Here is a 20,482-nt window from a genome sequence, read left to right as displayed (position 1 = left end):
CTGAGGCTGGCAAAACAGACATATAACAGGTTGGAGTACCTCAGAGAGGGGAGGGGGGGAAAGGAGTGTTCTTAATCAAGGGCTGTACTATTTGTTTGTTTTGAAACGGGAGATTCTTCTAGAAAGCTAATCTTCTGGAGCAGTTTAAGATGAAACAACAAACAAGTGGTCTCAGATTCCTATTGAACAAACTGTTCTGACAGTGTTCAAATTCCATTTCACACAGAGCCAGAATGCTTGTTTTACCACTTCTTATAAACCCAGTACAGCAAGATCTTTGGAAATTAATGTACTAGTCAAAATCCCAAAACATTCACACTATACGAACAAAACCCAGGAAGTTTCAAGTTCCTCTAGTAGCTAGGATCTTGCATGATACTACCATGTGCCTCAGTGCTCTAATCCTCATATAAATAAAACACTGGCAAAAGAATATATTGTAGAATTAATTTCAACTGAAAATCACGATGCTCTTGATTACGAATCAAATTTTTTAAAATTGTGCACTTACACTTCAAACAATGTTTTACAGTCTTATCAAGTATCCTGTGCCATTAGTGCATCTTCAGAACACAACAGTTAAAATAAATATTTTAATACCCTGAATCTACTATTATTTGGTTAAATTAACCAAGATAATGTGTCAAATAATGAACATGAGCATTTAATTTGCAAAGGGAGCTAAGCTAAAAGTAATGCAATTTATTCTTGCCTTAGAGAAGATTGAAAGAAGGGGGAAGAATTTAACCTTTTTTATAACACTTGGAGTGCAACGCAGAAAGATCTTCCTAGGAGGTTTATCACTGACAGCTTCAATCCTGTATAATATTAAGCTTGCCTAGACTAATCTCATGACAGACTTTTTTTGTATACTGACAAGATATTCTAACAATGCAGTTACAATTCTACCTGCACTGACTTTAAAAATTAGTCTAAAAAGTTTTAGACTAATGAGTCATGAATAAATATAGTTCTTACTTTAAGACTTTTTGTATATAATTATACGTTTCAAAATAATATATGGTAAGTCTTATTTGGGGAAAAAAGTTAGCCTTCAATTCTAAAAGAGAGATTCTCCTTCATGTTTCTGTGAAGCTAGGTTTAATATCAGATCACAAATAAACAACCAACATAGGGGATAAGAAACTAAAACCCACCACTGAGTATTGCCAGCTATGGACCCAGAAGAGGCGGGGGGGAAAAATTCAGGTAAAAATCCCATCATTTTCAAATCATTGAGTCTTGTCATCTCTTTCATCAGAACACAAAGCTCACTGCCTTTGTACTCGCTTCATCTGGTGCCATTAAGGTCGGGTGAAATGGATAGCTAACCCTATGCTCAACAGTAGCCAAAAGCAGATACTTAGGAAGAAGTAAGAAGAACTGAACAAGCAAATGCGATGCTTCACCCAACCACTTGCTCAGCCTCCCACCACTTGTAGCTCAAGCACTTCCTTAGCCAGACTTGGTATCCACTAACCTAGTAATGAAAATGGCTTTCCCTTCCATCAAGCTGCCCAGTTTCCCACTGAGATCATGTGGTTTGTTTTTTTTTTTTGTGTGTTTGTTTGTTTGTTTTGTTTGTGTTTTTTTTTTTTTTTTTTACATCCACAACACCCTATGGTGAAGTATTTCACCACTCAATTGCATGCCATCTGAAGAACAACTTCATTTTGTTTAATGACAATTTTCCAGCTAGTAAGTTCATTTGATGCCACTCAGTTCATCTACTGGAAGGGGCAGTGAATACTGCAATGGGAAGACAAAACAAAACTCATCTAGTTTCATAATCTCTGATCTGTGTAAAATATGATAGGTTCTAACATGTTTTCTTCTTCCTTTGTCCATAGCAAGATTGCAGCTCTTCTGAAACTGAGGGAAAAAAAGCAAGATATTCATTGAAAGCAGTAAGAGAGAAACCTTCTATCATTTTTCCTGAATTCACAGAAATTTGGGTGAAATTTCATGAGAAAAGTCAGATTAACTGGTACTTTCTGCCCTTGAAAAAGGCCATCTACTTTCTCTCCTAGTCTTCACTGTGCAGTCCTTCTTTCCCTTGTGCTGGCTCTGGTACTCATCTCGCATGTTAGTGAGCTGATTCAGGTCACTAAACAGACAGAAAAGCCTCCACTCTTTAACTGGGTGAGTTTTCTGTCAACTTGGGAGAGCTGAGAGTTGAAAAGCACTAGCGCCAGCGCAAAGAACAACAAGACTGCACATTCAAGAATGGGGAGAAAGATTTGGACACCTTTCAGCAATAGTGAACTGCTGCATCAATTCAGTTTTCTCAAAAAATCTCAACTTAAATGGTAGCCATTACACAGATAGTGGCCTACATGGAATTAGGTAATGTCAGTTATTTTTTCTGGCAGGCAACTATTCAAATTACTTAATCTGCACCACAACATCCACTAATTTATACACTTTACATAAAAATCAAGATTTTCTAAGATTCAGTGTGACAGCAACACCTGTCTCTAATGATGGATAAAATGTAGAAATAAAAACTAGCTTTAAAGTAACACCAAGCCATAACAAGAGCAATTATCTTGCTCACTAGCAAACAGAAAATGCTGTTCAGCCTCTAGTGCAGGTTCACATGAGCCCTATACCAGCAAAAGATAACATGATGTAATCCCAACAGTGGTTAAAACAGATTTCAAGTAAGTTCTTCCCAAATCTCACTGTTAGGTTCTTTAGTGTTAAGACTAATTCAAAATCTTATAAAAATTCACAATATTTTAACCAAAATTCTAGATACAAATGCAGAGCACTGTCCCAAGTGACATTTATCATTCCACAGTGAAAGTAACCGCAGGTAAAGAGTTGGGACCACACTGTTTTCAACCCTTTCAGAAAATGACTGAAAATTACTGATTAAATCTTTCTTAAAGTTGAAAAGCCACACTCTGAACAGCTGCTAGCCTACAGGTGCCTATCACTAGAGACATGATGTTTTTGTCTTTGCATAAATTCATGCCAATGAATTCTAAATGATATTACTAGAAATACTTTCAAGTGATCAGGAGACTAAACTTCTTGGAAGTAAAAAGCATACTTCCGAACACCAAGAAGGATATAATGGGCAGGATGCAATGGCAATCTAAGTTGTGAAGCTAGTTGGCATTATAAACACAAAGAATGCATATTAGAAATGAACAGAGAGTACGGTTCCTAGCTTTAATTATGAGAATGCCACTTGAAATAGTGTCAGAAGCATTACTAAAGCGAAGACAAATGGTGTGTCCTGCTTATCCTCTATCCACAAGTTCATTATCTCATACAGAAAGATTATTCAACATACCAGCTGTTACTTATATCCTTGTTTTCTTCTGAACTATAGCTCAACGCCTGCAATTCAGCGACTCTTCCCACAGCATTCAAAAATAGAAACTGTATTTGTATTTTCTAATCTTCCAGTTCCTTCTTTCCTTTGCTGTCCTCCACCAGTTCTCATAAACGCTATCGGTCCTAAGACTCCATCAGCAAGCTCTTAAAATACTCTGCAGACACAATCTATCTGAAACCACACAAATCACCTAGGCATATACTAGTCTGCTTTTTCCCCAGGCAAAGCTGAAATCTAGTCACTATTCTCAATTATGACAATAATGAGATTTCAGTACTCCTTCTGGGTGAAGATTAATACAAGAATTTTTACAATTTTCTGCTTTCTCAATATCAACTATGACTAGCTTTTCCACTTCGTCAAGTAACCAATTAGCCCTTTTCTTGGGCTTCTCATAACTACTGAGATACTTAAGAAAAATTTGTATTACTTTTGATAATTCTTGCTAGTCGTATCTTACTCTGTACCTGAGTTTTCCAGATTTTGTCTCTACACTCCCATTTTACAATTTTGCACCGATCCTTAACAACCTGTGAAGCATTCAAAAGTTCAGGATTTAGCCAAAATGGGCCTTACTACACTTTCAAGCTTCTGCAATGAGAAACTGGCATTTTTATAGGTAGTAACACCTTTTTTACTTTTATCTTCCAGATTTTACCTACCAATTTCAAATCTATTGACAGCTGTCTTCCTGTAATCCACTGTTTTAACTTAAAATAAACGGCTTCCGTTGAGCCCGCACCCAGGGCTAAACAATAACCAGTTGTTCTATCACCCAATCTCCCCTCCCCAACCAAGTAAAGGAATTGGGAAAAGGAGGGAGACTTGTGGGTTGAAATTTAAACAGATTTAATAAGAAAACCAATATTGATATTAATACAAAAGACACAAAATTATACTTAGCTCATACAGTGGTGGCAAGTCCTCCAGGGATAGTAACCATTGAGAGGAAAGGAGAAGAGAAGGAGAAAGAGGTAGAGGAGAGCAGAGGAAAAAGCCCCCCATCCCCAGCAAGGTTTCCCATTTATAGTGAACATGAAGTTTTTCTTCTAGAATACACCTAAGGGCCAGCCTGGGTCAGCTGCCCTGGCTTTCACTGCTATTGGCCTTGATCACCATACCATGGCTGGCCACAAACTGAAACAAAATGTAACAGAAAATTGATTCTATAAATTTTATCCCTGCAAAACCAGGACAACAATAAATTCATTTTTAAGCCTTTAATGGAGGATTTTTGGCACTTAGTATGTAGGCACTCAGACATTGCTTGTCATATCTCAAATACCTTTGCAATGTGATAAATATTTTCATTCCTCCTACAAATAAGGAAATTGAGCTATGTTACCTCTTATTCGGTGGGAGAAAACAATCACACAACTTTTTAGACTCCAGTAGTTCAGGGAAATTGCAGTGACTGGAAAGCTAAGAGCTAGATCTGTTGTCCCTAGGTTCCTAGTTCTCTGTTCCAGCAACTTGGTATCAAAAAGTAGTATTTAAATTGTTATACTATTTAAGATGTAAACACAGATTATAGATGCAGATATTTTCCACATAACTACAGATGTTTCTCTAATAACCTTTCATTTTTTTCCTGTAACACCAGTTCTTTTTGGTAGGAAAGTAACAAGTTTGAAAGTTTCTCATAAGAACCATTAATCTGATAAACATTTAAAATAGGGAAAAAAAACACATTTCTATCACCATTCAGCCCTTAAATCATTTTGAGATAGTTTTGTATCCTTAGAAGCCCAAGATTAATGAACTGATGTGACAAATCAGATGGCATCTCCTTTAATTTCACTTCTGCAATAACGATCATCTTTACTTATATATTTAAACTGTAAGCACTTACAAGACTAACTTGTAAGAAGCTATGCTTAAACTGAGAGGCCTGGCAAATGTTTTTTGGGTCTAAGTCCAGTACATTTACCTGGGGATATGAAGACAAGACATGTGTACCATAGTCCTCATCCTGTTTCTATTTAACAGAAAGGAAAGCTGAGCATCTGAGCTGCAATGGAGACATGGTACAGACAGTTTCAGTGTAGTCTGCAAAGGGAATTCTGTGTAATCTATTTAATCATCTCAGTGTGCCTCATCCTCACCCTGACAGAAAGCAAGGCTTCCATGAGCTTTCTCTTAGCTGATTCTGGCAACCAAAAGATGAAAAGGTACTGTACTTCACATCTTCCTCAGGAAGCCAAATTAAAAAAAAAAAAAAACACCTTTGTGATGATAAACAGTCTGAATCTTACAGGAAATCAAGTAGTTTAGAAAATTCTTGAAAAATTCCCTAAAAAGTCCTGAAATTTGCTGAATGCCCTGCTTTCAGACAGAATTCTGTGGTATTCTTCTTGGGGGCTCAAACCTGCCTAAAAGTAAGGTTTTGATCCAACTCCAGTAATTCTTGAAATAGATAATAGTCCACTCTGAAGGCTACCCAAAGTGAAGGGGCCTGAAAGTTATGCTTTCTTAAAGTCTGAGTTTAAAAAACAATGAAAAGCCAGGTTATTTGATAAATACATTAAAACAAGCAAAACACATCAGAATATGGGTTTAAGTATCTATATATTCTATACTAACCAATAAGAAGAAGGGTTCCAACAGCTATGCCTCCACCTGGAAACAAAACAAAATGAAGAATAAAGTAAGACTACATTTTAATACTATGTTAGAGAACAATTAAGTTTTCTTAGTTTATAAGTCAAAGAAAGGTGATAACGGGGAATTTAAAAATACAAAAGTGAACAACATTTTAATTACCTTTGCAATACTTCCTACAATTCTCTATTATGAAATAATTACACATTACATGTAATTATATATTACACATTACAATTACTTTCACAATATACTGTACTATCATCATTGTGGTAAAAAGATCCTGCAGAGCTCTGCGCAACTACGCTCAAGTACTACAATACCGATGTACGGTCTGAGCCAGTGAATTTTTACTTGGATGACTCAAGTGAGTAAATATTCTCCAAATTAAATCCTTATTAATCACTACCAAGTGATATTCCTTTGTACCAAGAACCATGTATGTAAAATGACCTACTAAGAGACTAGCAAATTCCCACCCATGTCAATGAGGCAAAATCCTGGCTCCACTGCTTTTTATCTTATTACTGAAAACAGACATGACAATAAGACAGGTAGGATTTCACCCAGTGAAACCTGGACTGACAGATCATAAACGTCATAACACACATCTGAAAATAAATATACTATTAAAGTCTTTTATACTACGTCTTGGACATAAAAACAACTCTATGAATGCAATTGATTGAAATATTTGTTCAAAAATAAAAATACATTTTGACAGATTTATACATGGCCACTATTATTTTTCTTTCTTTTTGCTTAAACAATTACAATCAATGCTTAAGTTCCAATCACAGATGACTGAATGAATAATCGACAGAGTAGAATACTCCCAATATGTTTTGATACATAGATTCTTACCCCATTGATCTCAACAGTGTGGAGGACCTGAAAAAATAAATCTACGAATTCCCATCCTGACTGCTTTATTTCCTTCTTGAAGGGACAGCAAGCATAATTATGTAACAGTGGTTTAAATAGTTGTCCCAAGAAGGAATTTTTACAAAGACAATGAAAGAATTTGTATTTTATTTAAAGGTGTAGAGTAAACTGGTTTATAATCTGAGTTCCAAGACTGAAAATAGTGAAATAACTTGAAATCAGACTACAGATATGTTTTTGAACAATCATATAAGACTGTGACAGGAAAGCTCAAAATTCCTGGAAGTGTTCAGATGGCCATATGTAACTAGCCTATTGCAGTGTTTTGCATGAAGGAAACTGCAGTATGCCTTCTGCAATTCCATACTGCTTTAAAAGCAAGTTAGGAGAAAACTGAAACACATCAGCACAATGTCCAAAGCTCCTGGTAAAAGGAGTCTAGATGGACTCTAGTGAACAGGATAATTCAGTCTATCAATTTAAGAGCTCATTAAACTTCACTTGAAATTGATTACAATAGGGATTGGATCAACTTCTTCATCTTTAGCTCTACTGGTGGGACTATGAATGTCTTTAGCACTTGTGATGTCGATATATACCCAGAAGGAAGAGAAAAAGCTAATTTCTCTCCCTTAGGCCAAAAAGGCTAATATTGTTGTATAACAAGCACAACAGAATCACTTTGTCATCATGTCATGATGTACCACAATTTGAGCAGTACATCACAGTGCAAATGTTTAAGTCAGCTACTAATTTCATAGTTGTAGTCAACACATCACAGATTTTTTAAGCTATGCTCCTGAGCCAAGATGTACAAATGCCTCAATATTTACAGTAAGCTCATCAAGTAATCAAGTATTTGCTAGATTTAAAAAAAAACAACAACTATAAGTTCTGTTTATCGGAAAGTTAGAATCACTCATGAAGTCCCATGTTCTAATCCACCAATTTTTGTTCCATTTGTTTGGGAGATAAATGCAAAATAAACCCAAAAGATGTACGACGGAGGAAAGGAAAAAAAAAGACCAAAATCAAAAATCATACAAAGGGTTGATACAAAGTATGCTTCCAATATTCATGGCATTCAGTTGTTCAGGGAGACAGAACACACAGGTTACTAACAATAGTTGTTTAAAACTAGCACATTCTATACAGCACACAGAAAAAAACAGCTCAAAATTATGAGATTTTACCAAATCATAGCTTGACTTAGAAAATATGATCAAAACAGCCATAAGTAATGTATTACCTCATGGCAATAAGGACTTAAAATTTTGGTTACAAAAAGCTCACTTGTAGCCACCACAGAAGTAGTGTCTCTTCTGCTTTTAAATTGCTTGCACAAGAGAGAATTTGTTTGTCAAACCATATGTCAGCACAGTCAAAATTCTCACAAGCTGTATTTTCAGATCATCAATTGTACTGTCTCTTTCTACAAGGCAGAGTTGTAACATATGTGCACATGCCCTGGTTGCTAAAGGCAAACTCAGGTCAGAGGATTGGCTTTACATTATCAGATGTAGTGAAGAGTTTGAACAAGTGTATTCTATTAGATGGAATGTAAAACTATTGCAGTTGCCATGGTTGCATATTCATATTACAATGAGCAACAATAATAGTAAATTAAGAAAAAAACAGACGGCAGGAAAAAGTAGCAGGAATGATGATAGAATCAAAAGGAAAAGGTAAAATCTTCAAGTTTCCTAAGAAAACAGCTGTGAACTTGTAATTCTTTCTAATTTTGCTATTTTAATTTTCTCTGCCAGTATCTAAGGCGGTAGTACATGTAAACAACTAAGCAAGACTTGTAACTTTCCACATGGCTACTTACAGCAATGAGATTTAAGATCTTATGGACAGAAACACAACAAATGTTGCAAGTTGAGAAGTGTCCCCATGTTTTCAAAGCATATCTGTGACCTTTTTTCAAGCAGCTTGAAACAAAACATTCAATACCAAGCATGTGATGGTTATACTACACAATAGTTAGAGCTCATTACAGAGAACTGCTTCGGCACAAATCAGGCATATATGGTCCATAAACCTTGAAAGTAAACTTGAATACAAAGCCTGGAGATGTAAAGAGCGTCTTAATGGTAACACGGCATTTGAAATCCAGCACTTAACTACCACTTCTTTTTGAAAGGAAACACATTTATTAAGAAGAGCTAGCTATGGACAATAATGTAACAAATCAGCCAGTAGCTGTAGGGTAAAAGAAATTCCTCCACGTATGCTCTGCCTTTTCCTCTCTTCAAAAGCTTCTAATTAGACCTGTGTCTGATAACATCATGCTTTCCCTTACTCACACTTATTCATAAGCTCTATCTTCATGTCTGGCAAATAATACTGTATCTGAGTTGCAGCTTCTGGACAAGGCAAACTTAATCAAGCCCAAAGTAAGAGGTCTAGAAGACTGCCTGGTGACCGTTAAAAAATATATCTATGAAAAATACCAGACTAAAACAGTTTATAGTAACTTCCATTGGGAATTTATAAAGAAAGGTTTGTCCTCAGTCCCTGGCGACAATAAAATTAAATATTTTGTACAGTCAATTATTTAACTGATATTGGGCAAGATGAAAGAAAAAAAGTAACGGCATTCTTTAAGAAACACATAAGCAACATTCTGCAAGACGTTTACGAAGCATTTCCACACACACACACAAAAAAGACATGAAGGACACCAAATACAATACTTCTCCAGTCACCAGCATAGTTAGCTGCATCAACAGAAGCTCAGTCAGTTGGTCAAGGGATATGACAACTCCCCTTTACTCAGCACTTATTAGATCACATCTGGAACACAATGTCAAGTTTTGGGCCCCTCAGTACAAGAAAGAAGTAAAGATAAACTTAAGTAAGTCCAGTGGAGGGGAACAGAGATGGGGTACATGACCCAAGATGTGTGGCTGAAGGAACTGGGCTTGTTTAACCTGGAGAAGAGAGGAAGACCTACGAGCAGCTTGCCGGTACTTAGGAGAAGCTACTGAGAAGACAGCTGAGCTCTTTGCTGAGGTGCACAGTGGGAGGGCAAGAAACAACAGGCATGAATTGAAACAGGAAAAGTTCCAAGTGGATATAAGGAAAGAGAAAGTTCCCTACAAAGATAATTAAGCATTGGACCGGGTTGTCCAGAGAGGCTGTGAAATCTCTGCCATTGTAGATTTTCAAGACTCAGCTGGACAAAGCCCTGAGCAACCAACTCTGAATTCTGTGCTTTAAGTTTGCAGCAGATGAATTCCTGAGGTCCCTCCCCAGCCTCCAAAATCAATGATTCTGTACAGGTCCACCTAGCTGGGTGGTCTGTCTCCAACAATGCCTAATACCTGGTATCAATGGAAATTTTATTATAGTACAGCATGTTTGTCATGAATATCTCCTGGCCTACCCACTCAGCCTCCAGAAATCAGTAATTTAAGTGCTAGGAGGTTACCAAACATTTAACATAGGAATAGAGAGTTTTCCACTTTTTCAAAGATGCCACAACACCGAAAATGTCTTAAAAGTATTTTCAGAAGTTGTTATTCCTAGGGATGAAGAACTTTCTTGATATTCAAGTGTAAAACTTGTTAAGGTCATGAAATTACTGAATATTTAAAAGACAGGGAAAAGGTACGTTAGAAGGGATCCTGGGTTTACTGGAGGAAATGTCCCCAGTTTCCATAACAAACCACTAATTATGTTAGCAAGTGTCTGGACATTTACGAGGCTGCCATCATGGGAGCCGTCTATATCTTCTGACCCATTCTGTGCAAAATCCACTGTTTATAAAAGGGAATATGAAGAAGAAGTGGAATATTCAATGTGAATCTTATATTTATTCAATTAAAGGGTTTCACAAATTACACTCACTTAATAAAATACTTCTCTCTTAAGGAGGAAGAGCTTTCTCCACAAGGATGCCAATCCCTGATGAAAGTGCTAGTTTTCCCTACCAGACACACACGTACACATACAAAAGATACAGAAGCGTGATTCTCCTTAAGATACACAAGCTGTGAAAACTTCTTTATAAAATGGATACAACTTTTATATTTATCATTACTCATACAGAACATCCTTAGAAAGAAAAGTGGTGTATTCCTATATACCATGTACTCCCTCAAGGATGAATGAACTAAGCTAAAGTCAAGCCTTCCTCACCTAAAAGTAGTCCCATCTCTGTACACTGAAGAGGTACTGCAGCTGTATCAGTAGTTAGTAAAAGTATCATGCAGCCCTAGTGCATACAGATAAAACATATGTTTATACCAGTGAAATGAACTAGTTCACAATCCAAGTAAGGGTGCTAGTTCGTGCCACAGATTATAACACAGCAATGGTCACAACAGATCAGTCCAAGGAGCTACCTAGCATCTGGACACTGTCAGGAGGCAAAGGCAGATTCAAGACAGTAAGATCAGCATCACACCAGTGCAACTTATCTAAACAGGGCATTAATAATGACGTTGTACTGGCAAGTAAGACAGAAAAGACACACTGAGAATCCAGTCTTATGGTTAAATTCAACCTAAAAATCGCCGTACTGAAGAACCACAACTACACCACATCCAACTACCAGTCAACTCAGAAAACATGTTTTTAACACCGAAAACTTCAGACCCCTTACTGTGACAGTCTGGAGTGTCAGTAAGTAAATTTACAGAGTAGCTTTCCACTCTACAAAGGTTGCTTAAACCGATTTAAATGAACACAAATGCCCATCTCCTCCTCCGCACCTGCCTGTGCCGCCTCCCTCCTCCTCACACGAGGCGGGAGGGGCTGAAGGCGGGAAACGCATCCCGCTCTGCCCCCTCCTCTTCCCCCCTCCTCCCCCCAACCCGGGAACTGTGGGGAAAAAGGAAAAGCCTGCGGGAGCAGCTGCGGACTCACGGAAGGTAAATGACAGGCAGGGCCTGGCAAAGGAGAGGGCGGCCGGGCGGGGTTGGGGTGTGGGGGGGTCCCAGGTCCCGCTCCTCACCAACCTAGCACACAGTCCAGCGAGGGGAGCCCGCTGGAGAGCAGCAGCTGCCCGTGGCGAACGGAAGGCCGAGTGCCGGCGATAGCGGCCAGGCGGCTGCCGCCCGCGGCTTTCCGCTGGAAGCTGGTGGCCCCGCAGCCCCGCGCCGCCCCGCCGCCCGCCGCGGCTGCCGCCATCTCGGCTGCCTGTCAATTGACAGGAGCAAGGGGACGCCGGGAAGAATCAAGCCCTTTCCTCTCCACCAATGGGAGAGCGGCGTCGGAAACTCGCTATCCAATGGGAGACTGCGTTGTTTGCACGTCCCGCGCTAAAGGGGCGGGGGAAGGGCCGGGGCGCCCGGTAACAAGCAAGCAGGTGAGTGTGGCGGGGCCGGGCTGGAGGGCGCCGGGTGCCGCTTCGGTGGAGGTCCTGGAGCTCCGACCAGGGCTGATGGGGGCCGGGGCTGCGGGGGAGGGGACGGGAGGGTGGTAGCGGGAGGCGGCGGCTGCGTCTTGTCCAGCCCTGGCGCGGGGACGGCGTGAGGAGGCGTGGGTAGTGCGGTGCCGGTGGCTCGGCCTCGCTGGCCGTGCTGCCGAGGGGAAAACCCCGCTTCGTTCTCTCGGGGAGGGTTGGGATGCCAGAGGTGTCAGTAAGGCTTGAAGCAGAGTGAGTCGTGAAGGGAGAGGCTTGCCCAGCCTGCGCACCCCTGAGCCCCCTCGTCAGTCCCTGTGCACCCCTCGGTTCCCTGTCAGTCTCTTTGCCCGCCGCCGGCATCACCCTCTTAAAAAAAAAAACCCTTCTCTTGTGTGCGATCCTAGACGTGAACAGAAAGGAAAAAGTGTGTGTGAAAAATCCTTTTTTTCCTCTGGTATTTAAGTAACTGTATGTAACATAGTATATAAGTATGCTCGGAGTCCCTCTCCTGTTTGTAAATAGCGGATCTGTAATAAACAGGATTTAAGACCTCTCACTTGGAAGCAAGATCTTGTGTTAGTATGATGGCTCTGGACCACTCTGTAAGCTAAGAGGTATAGCAGGAAAAGTTGCTTTATGTGAGAAATGTAATTTCTGCCCTTCTTTAGTATTTATTGTTTAATCAGTTGATAATACCATAGAAAGTTATTTTGTGTATTTTGGAAGATTAGCATATCCTTACTCGTTATTAGCAGTTTATAGATTGCCTGTGGCCTTGTACATGGCAGCAAACAACTGCCCTAAACTGACTGTATGTAAAAAATTGTTGAGATATCTGAACTTGATATTTTTTTTTTCTGGTCTTCTTATATACAAAGACATTAAAATGCTTTTTATCTTAATGAAAAATTTTAGTATGCTTGCTTTGTAAATCAACACTTTATGTTATAGTACTCTGAATTTATGAGAAATCCCTATGAGCGTGTAGAATAGCTGCTGTCACAAGTATTTGTGTACTTTTTTTAATCTGTTGGTGTTTCAGATGTGTCCCAAGCTACTTGAAGACATTGGCACACAGCAGGATGTACTAATGAGGCTCTAATGTTATCATTCCCCGCTCTCAATCTTTTATGTCAATGAATTATTTTTGGTATTGCTATAAGCTGTGGGTTTTGAACACCTCTGGTTGTTGAGCTTGTCTTTTTTTTTTTTTTTCCTTAACTGAGGAAAAAAATATTCCTTGTATTTAATAAGAACAGCAAGAAAGAGCAACAGTATGTTAATAGTACTGAACCTCAAAGTTTTTCCTTCATATCAAATTCAAACTCAGGAGTGTGAAGTTTCAGTACTATGTCTTCCTGCTGGTGAAATTGCATTTATTTTGCTGCTGGCCAAGCTTCTTTACATGTTAAGCAGTGGACAGTTTATGAGCTTTATCACGAGTATCAAGAGTTTGTCTTAGTGTTTTATATTTGCTGCTAAACTGTGAAATATTGAATAATAAATATTTAACTTCAAATGTAGATTATTGTTGAGTGAAAGTTAGAAGTATTTGTCTTCAGAGGAAAAAAATCGAAGGACATTTAAAAACATGCCAAGAAATAAATATAGGTATTAAATGTCACTTCTGTAGGATCCGACTAATGATTTGCAAATACCTGGAATAAGAAAGGCTTTAACAAAAATAAAGGCATAAAGTGTAATTCACAATTCTTTTAAGAGTTCAAGAATATTTTGTTGACAGTGGGATCCACCATTGTGGATAATTGAGTGAGGAGACTGAAACTTACTGAGAGTTCTCCACTTCTGAAACATCACATCAGCTCTTCCATTTCTTAGTGTATTGTCATTCTGGAGTCCTGATGCCTAAATATTTCAGATATGAGTGCTTGCAGGTGTGTGTGACACTATTAAAAATTGCAGTATATCTATTAGAGAACTTCTTTATAGAAAGCTTGTAACCCAATAAGGATATCTTTGATAAGTCACCACTTACTTATCAAAAAACATCAATTATATACTACATGCACTTTGTCTTGGTGATTATTATTTTTCCCCATTCCAAGCAGTACACTTCCTTTTGTAACTTTAGTGAGACGAAGTATTTCCTTGCTTGTTTTTTAAATAAAATATACTAATATAGGTTGCATTAACTTTACAGAATAGGTGTAAACATACATCCAGGGCTGAGCCTTCTTTTTTTCTTCCATTTCTCATTACTACTTCTCTGACAGGTAGTTCTTATACTTTTTTCCTTTTTCTTACCTCATTTTCCTACAGGGCAAGTAAAACTAGAGACGGAATAATTATTTTTTTTCATTTTCATTTTGGAACCCACATAATAAAAGTATTTTGCAATTGGGAATACTTGTGCTGTGGTCATACCATTTTTTGAATTTCTTACATAAAGCACAAGTTTACTGGAAATCTGTCTCCTGAGCTGATATAATAGGTCAGTGTTGCTAAAAGAGGAAGTCTCATTTCCTTTTCCTCCTCTGCTTCCACTCCAACAAAGCCTGGTGCTTGTCAGACCCTTATTTGAGCTGTTTCAGCTCACTAATTTGATGTGGAACTAGTTATCAGAATCATAGAAGGTTAGGGGTTGGAAGGGACCTCTGGAGATTGAGTCCAACCCCCCTGCCAGAGCAGGACCAATCTAGGGCAGGTTACACAGGAACGCATCTGGATGGGGCTTGAAAGTCCCCAGAGAAGGAGACTTTCTATCGACTTCCTTAATAGTTTAATTTTGTATCATACTGCTGAGTTGATGCAATAAGGACGAGGGCATATACACACAGTGGGGAGGGGGCAGTTGAACCTTCCACCTCTTGCTGACTGCAAACCTCACAGCTATTTCAGAATTTCATGTATTTTTAAATAAAGTGATATTTTTGTTACAAATTTTGTGAGTGGACATCCTTTGAAATATAAACTATTTCTTACATTGTAACTTATAACAGGAGAGGCTGTTTCAGATATTATAAAAAAAAATGGAGAAGTAGAAATAGTTTTTCAATATGAGAACTGAATGTTAAAAAGTATTTCAGTGGTTCTGTTTGTGATGTTCATTTTTTCTCTGTCACATTTTAAGATGATGGGTACAGTTAAAGCCCTACTGATTTAGAAAGCAGGTGAAAATAAGCTACTTTTCAAAGATTTATTTTTTAAAAAATTTAACGATTTAATGCAATAAAGCTTTTCAACTGAATATGTGCTTATGAAAACACCACTTACAACATCTGACTTCACTGCATTTCACTTCAGACAAATAGAGAAGAAACTAATTTTATGGAAATGTGTTTATTTTTAAGTCAATGATGGTTCATTTTCAGGAATAATAATAGCTTTTTTACTCTCTTTGAATACTAATGGTTTGCTTATGTTCACTTGTCCCCTTTCCAAAACGTGAATTTCCAGCCATTGTAAAAGATCCCACTAGGGGCTGTCTGACAGAAAGCAAGAGTGCAGGAACTGTAATTCTAGATATTACTATATAAAAACCCCCTTATCCTCAAATACACATTAGTAGGTAGCTAACTCCTACTGTTCCTGCTCTAGGGATGGAATTGAAATGCAGAGAAACTAAAGAACATGGAGACGATTGCAAGTGATCAGGAAATGTCTTAGCAAGTCATTTCTTGTCAGCTGAGCTATGGCAACTGACTATGGTCATACTCAGCTCATTGTAAACTGGAGGAGTTTAAACCTTTCTGTCTAGATCGGGATGTCTTAAACTGTAGAATAATCAACTTTTCTTCCTCACAGCTCACGTATTATTATGTAGACCTGATCAAATGCTTGTGTCAATTTTAACTGCAAATCCTAACTCCAGTATGAAGAAATCAAGCTCTCTATTTTCCATTTCTTGGAACCTTGCTGATCCAATTCAACTACTTGCCCATGCCAAATGCAGATTCTAAGATGGATTAAGAGGATTTTGGGTGAGAATTCCCTAAGGAATAAATGGAGGGAATACAATGGGTGAGTGAGAGAGCAATCAAAACATTTGGGAAAAGGTATGCTTGGAATTTAATCTGCATGTATGTTTGTCTTTTCTCTTCAAAAGCTGGAGCCTATGGATTTGGTGAAAATCCTAGTGTCTCCAAAATAGCAGCACTTCTTAAAGTGTGCTTTAGGTATTTGGTGCCTGGTACGAGGAAACCCACCTGACATGGCTGTCATTGCCCCTCTTCCTCGTTTACTGCATGCAGCCTATGTGGGTTGCAGATGTAAACTCTTAGGACCTTCAGTTAATGCAAGCTGAGGCTGTATTGTGTTAGCAGTCTTTCTCAACAAGATGATGTTATCGATGTACATATTTTATTTTCCTTGATTTCAGATTAATGTTTTTGCTACGTTTTAATTGTGCCTTACAAGATTCAGTGTGTGCTCTTGTCCTTCCGTGGCAATGAGGAAAACGCCATCCGTTTTGGAATAAAACACATCAGTGCATTTTGTTTCACAACCACATGTCTGCTGGATCACTTCTCAGTAATATTTTTCTGTTGGGTTTACGTATGGGATAGAAAACTAGAAAACTGCATTCTAGTGTCAGTTCTAATTCATAATCTTATTAGAGTTTGCTGTTATATCACCAAGCTGCTTCGCTCATCAGTTCTGGAGTGTGATGGTATTAGACTGTACTGATTAAAGTTTTATAGTCACCAAATCAGATTAGCTATTGAGTCACCTGACTAGGTAGGGTTTGCAGTCATGTGATCCCGTGCCCTGCTGAGCTCCTGCTGGGAGCTGAAACAAGGTAGTTTGCTTTTGAGATGTTCTTAAGTATCTAACAGCATGGGCTGTGGATTATGGCTGCAAAGAAGATCGCTTCATTTTCCTGATCTTTGAACTAGCTAGAATGGGATAAGTTTGAAAGTGCAGGATCTTCAGGCCATGAGCCAACAACTGGAAAGAATGTTTAATCCTGGAAGTTCTGACACCAAAAGACCTGGTTTTTTTTTCAGTATGAAAAAGCTTAAAGACTACTTATCCAATCAGTCTGTGGAAAATGTAAGGATTAGTGGGAGGGTTTAGGACATACCAGTTGTATGATATTATATAAAACATGATATGATTTTCTTCAGAAAGCCTCTGGATGTTACCTAAATGCATCCCTGTGGGTATACTGAACAGCAGCGATAAAATTTAAACCTGTGGCAAATTTAAACAGCTCTTTTAAAATAGAAGTAAATGTATTAGGAGATGTATTAAAGTGGTATGTGCTGAAGACAATAATAAATCATTAAAAAGTTTAGTGTTTCTGTAATTTCAGATTATAAAAATGTACAGTATAGTATTACTGAAACTTGCAGAACAGTAACTGAAAATGAGTTGTAAGTTGAATGTACTGTCTTAAGCGTCATATGGATTAGTGGTATATTTCATAGAGATTATTTCCCTTCTGTTTATCATAAAAAGAGGAATTCTTATTTTTTTAAAAATCATATTAATTTAAAAATACTTCTAAGATAAGACTAAAAGCAATGGGGAAAAAAAGCCCAACAACTAGAAAAGGAGTATTATTTGTATTATGGCTTTTGATATTCTGTAATGTTTTCCATACTGGGTTCCATGTCCATATAAAGCTTACTTCAGGATTAAAAACTAGACATTAAGACAGATTGATTCTAGCTGTTTCAGATACTTAACATGCAGAAATCTATTTCGTATTGAATACAAATGGCTGCCCTCAAAGAATAAAAGTTTGTCACTGGAAGAGATGAAGAGTAAACTTTGTTTTCTTCCAATTGTATCTGATTGCACATGTTAATAGGTATTAAATAGGCATTTCTAAAGCTAGGTAAATGTAGGTAATTAAGATTTATGGAAAGGAAAGGTTAATAGCTGTGACTTTTTTTATATAATTTATATTAGCACAGTGTATAAAAAGTACAAAATAATTTATATTGCATATGCTTTTAGAGCCTAAGATTCACGGAATATCTGTAAAAGTATATGTATCATTAAAATGAATTTATAGTTGCTGTAGCATTTTTTCCTGATATGCTGGTATTAAAGGTTAAGAATTGGCACATTTTGGATTTCAAAAAAGTGTTATGTTTTCTGCAAAGTTGTTAGGGCTTTTAGTCTTCAAAGGTGTTATTCCAAATAACCATGTTATTTCTATTACAAATCTACAGTATCAGCAGGTGCTGGAATACAGGCAGTTTTTGCTGCTCACGGATGTTGTGGGATTTTATAGGAGGTGTTGTGTGGTTTTTTTTGTTTTTTTTTTTGGCTTTAGCTTTTTCTTGTCCATCATCTCTGCAATATTGTGAGATCTGAAATCTGTGAAATGCTTTGGCAAAGCACTTGAGGCCTGCCCATGGCCAGACAATATTTAACCAATGACCTTCAGAACTCTTTTAAAATTGTAGTTCACCTCTGCTTGCTGAAATATTTTTAAGGAGTTTTCATAGAAGACAGGGAAAATGCTCCATTAGCCAAAACCAAACAGTAATGTTTCAACAACAGGTTCTGCAGTAGTTTCTGAAATCAAAGTAAAGAAAATCTGGCTCATAAGCCTTCTAGTTGCACAGACCCACCTGTCTGACCTCCCCTCTTATGTAAAGGAAATGTTATTGTTAACTGTTCTTATGCTTACAGGTAACTTTGACTACTGTGCTGAAGTGTAGAATCTGTATTGCTGACATTGTTTTTCGGCTTAGCTTTCAACAACAGGCTCTGACGTCTGTTGAAGGACAACAGGCATGTTAGGTGAGATTCAGAAAGTTCCTGCTCTGGGGTAGAATGATGAACTGACAGTTAATTGAAAATAAATCTCAAAACCTCAATGACCACAAAGATGAGAATCTTTGCCAATGTGCTTACATGTAAGGATGTAACTTCTTGGTGAGTCCCACAAACTTGTAACCTCAGCTTTCCAGGGTGCTGGCCAATGATGTATTCTGATCATTGTGGCTTCTGTAGATATTCCAGGCAGGTAGGTTAATGCTAGCTTTGTTATTCAGCTACCGCCAGCGTGGAAGTAACTTCACATAGAGTAGTATCCTCTAACAAGCAGTTTTTCCCCATTTATTGCCCATTCTATCTCAGATTTATGAACGACTCAATCTTTAGTCTGATAAAGACGTGCAAAAGAGCAGTGGTTGAATGGAAATGCATATAGGTGTGTTACAAGGAACTAGATGTAGTAATTTATATAGCACTGTGAATAGTGATGCAGTTACTGGCCCAGCTCAGGATGATGCTAGTTCTGGCTTTCCCAAGTAGTGATGTTGGTCAGCAGCTTCACAAAAATGCACAACCCTCAGGTTTTGCTGAGGACAAGATCCTGCAGAGTCATAGGAACATTCAGATGTATTTGATGGACTTCCATCTAGTTTCACAGCATCATGACCATCCATAGAGGGGGGATGAACTAAGATGTGCTGCTGTAAATAATTCTGTAGAGCTATGTAACTATACCTTTTCTGAGCACTGAGACAGAAGTCTTGTTTGCTTTTCAAAAGATATGACTGTTTTAAGAACTTGTTTAGAATGGTAGACTAACTGGGTCATTGAGAGGTAGCTGAAGAAAAGAGACATTTTGGACTTTAAGTAGGCAAGAACTAAAATTTAGGTATTTCAGTGTGAATTATAAAGTTAGGTAAAACACAAGCAAGCAAGCAAGCTGGTAAAACTCACTTTAAATATAAAAAGCAGGATCCGCTACTGGCTACTTAAGAAAACTTATAGTGTTCCAAATTTAGAATAATACTGTGATAAAAAAAAAGGCAGAAAACACTGAATATCTGGCTTTTTTTGTAGCTAAGCTGTATTTTAGCAAACTTTAAATATTCATTATCTCAATGGATTCAGCTTCTTCCATCTCCTGTACTGAGCCTGCCAATGCCATGCCAAAACTGCTGTATTTGCTGAAATCTCATTTCAGGAGCATGTATCTAGGAGTAGGGCTGCCTAAGCAAGCAGGCTCCCTTGTGCTTCAGTGTTTGAGAATCACCTTTGTGATTCTCAAGTTACTCTCTACTCAAGCCAAGTTATGACCTACTCATTAATGCATTGAAGTTTGTGTTGACTTGAGTTAGCTTTTGCTAGCTTAGATATTAGTGCCATGATGGTAGCTGGAAAAGTTTGTTTTGTTGTTGAAACCTTTTTATTATATCAATTTCATAAGAATATGAAAAAAAGTTTTGGTTATAGAAATGTATCATAAGAAGGTGCTTGAGTTGCATGGCTGCTACCACTTTTTTTCCCCCAGGTACTATTTTGCATTTTGTGTGAGATTATGTATGCAAGATTAATAAAAATAATATTTAAAGTTGTAG

At 37.9% G+C, this 20,482-nt stretch overlaps 2 protein-coding genes across 7 annotated transcripts in view; one reads left to right on the top strand and one right to left on the bottom strand.

Moving 5' to 3' along the window:
* The window catches only part of ELP4 (elongator acetyltransferase complex subunit 4), a 160,979-nt gene extending 149,005 nt beyond the window's left edge, over positions 1-11,974 (bottom strand). The window contains exons 1-2 of the mRNA XM_068399864.1: positions 11,803-11,974; positions 5,933-5,968 (exon numbers count right to left, since the gene is read on the bottom strand). Of these exons, the coding sequence (XP_068255965.1) occupies positions 5,933-5,968; positions 11,803-11,974 (208 nt within the window). The remainder of the gene's footprint in view (positions 1-5,932; positions 5,969-11,802) is intronic.
* Positions 11,975-12,109: 135 nt separating this feature from the next.
* Positions 12,110-20,482, top strand: part of IMMP1L (inner mitochondrial membrane peptidase subunit 1) — a 58,124-nt gene continuing 49,751 nt past the window's right edge. For 4 of the 6 annotated variants that reach the window (XR_011048002.1, XM_068398829.1, XM_068398828.1 and 1 more), the window contains exons 1-2: positions 12,112-12,152; positions 15,957-16,172. The gene's annotated coding sequence lies outside the window, so the exon portion shown is untranslated. Of the gene's footprint in view, positions 12,153-15,956; positions 16,173-20,482 lie in introns of all 6 variants that reach the window. The other 2 variants (XM_068398826.1, XM_068398825.1) reach the window with 2 other exon arrangements.

This window comes from Nyctibius grandis, chromosome 4 (genome assembly GCF_013368605.1).
Source record: "Nyctibius grandis isolate bNycGra1 chromosome 4, bNycGra1.pri, whole genome shotgun sequence".
Lineage (NCBI taxonomy): Eukaryota > Metazoa > Chordata > Aves > Nyctibiiformes > Nyctibiidae > Nyctibius > Nyctibius grandis.
The sequence above is the reverse complement of the archived record's forward strand: the minus strand, read 5'-3'. Positions and strand labels throughout refer to the sequence as shown.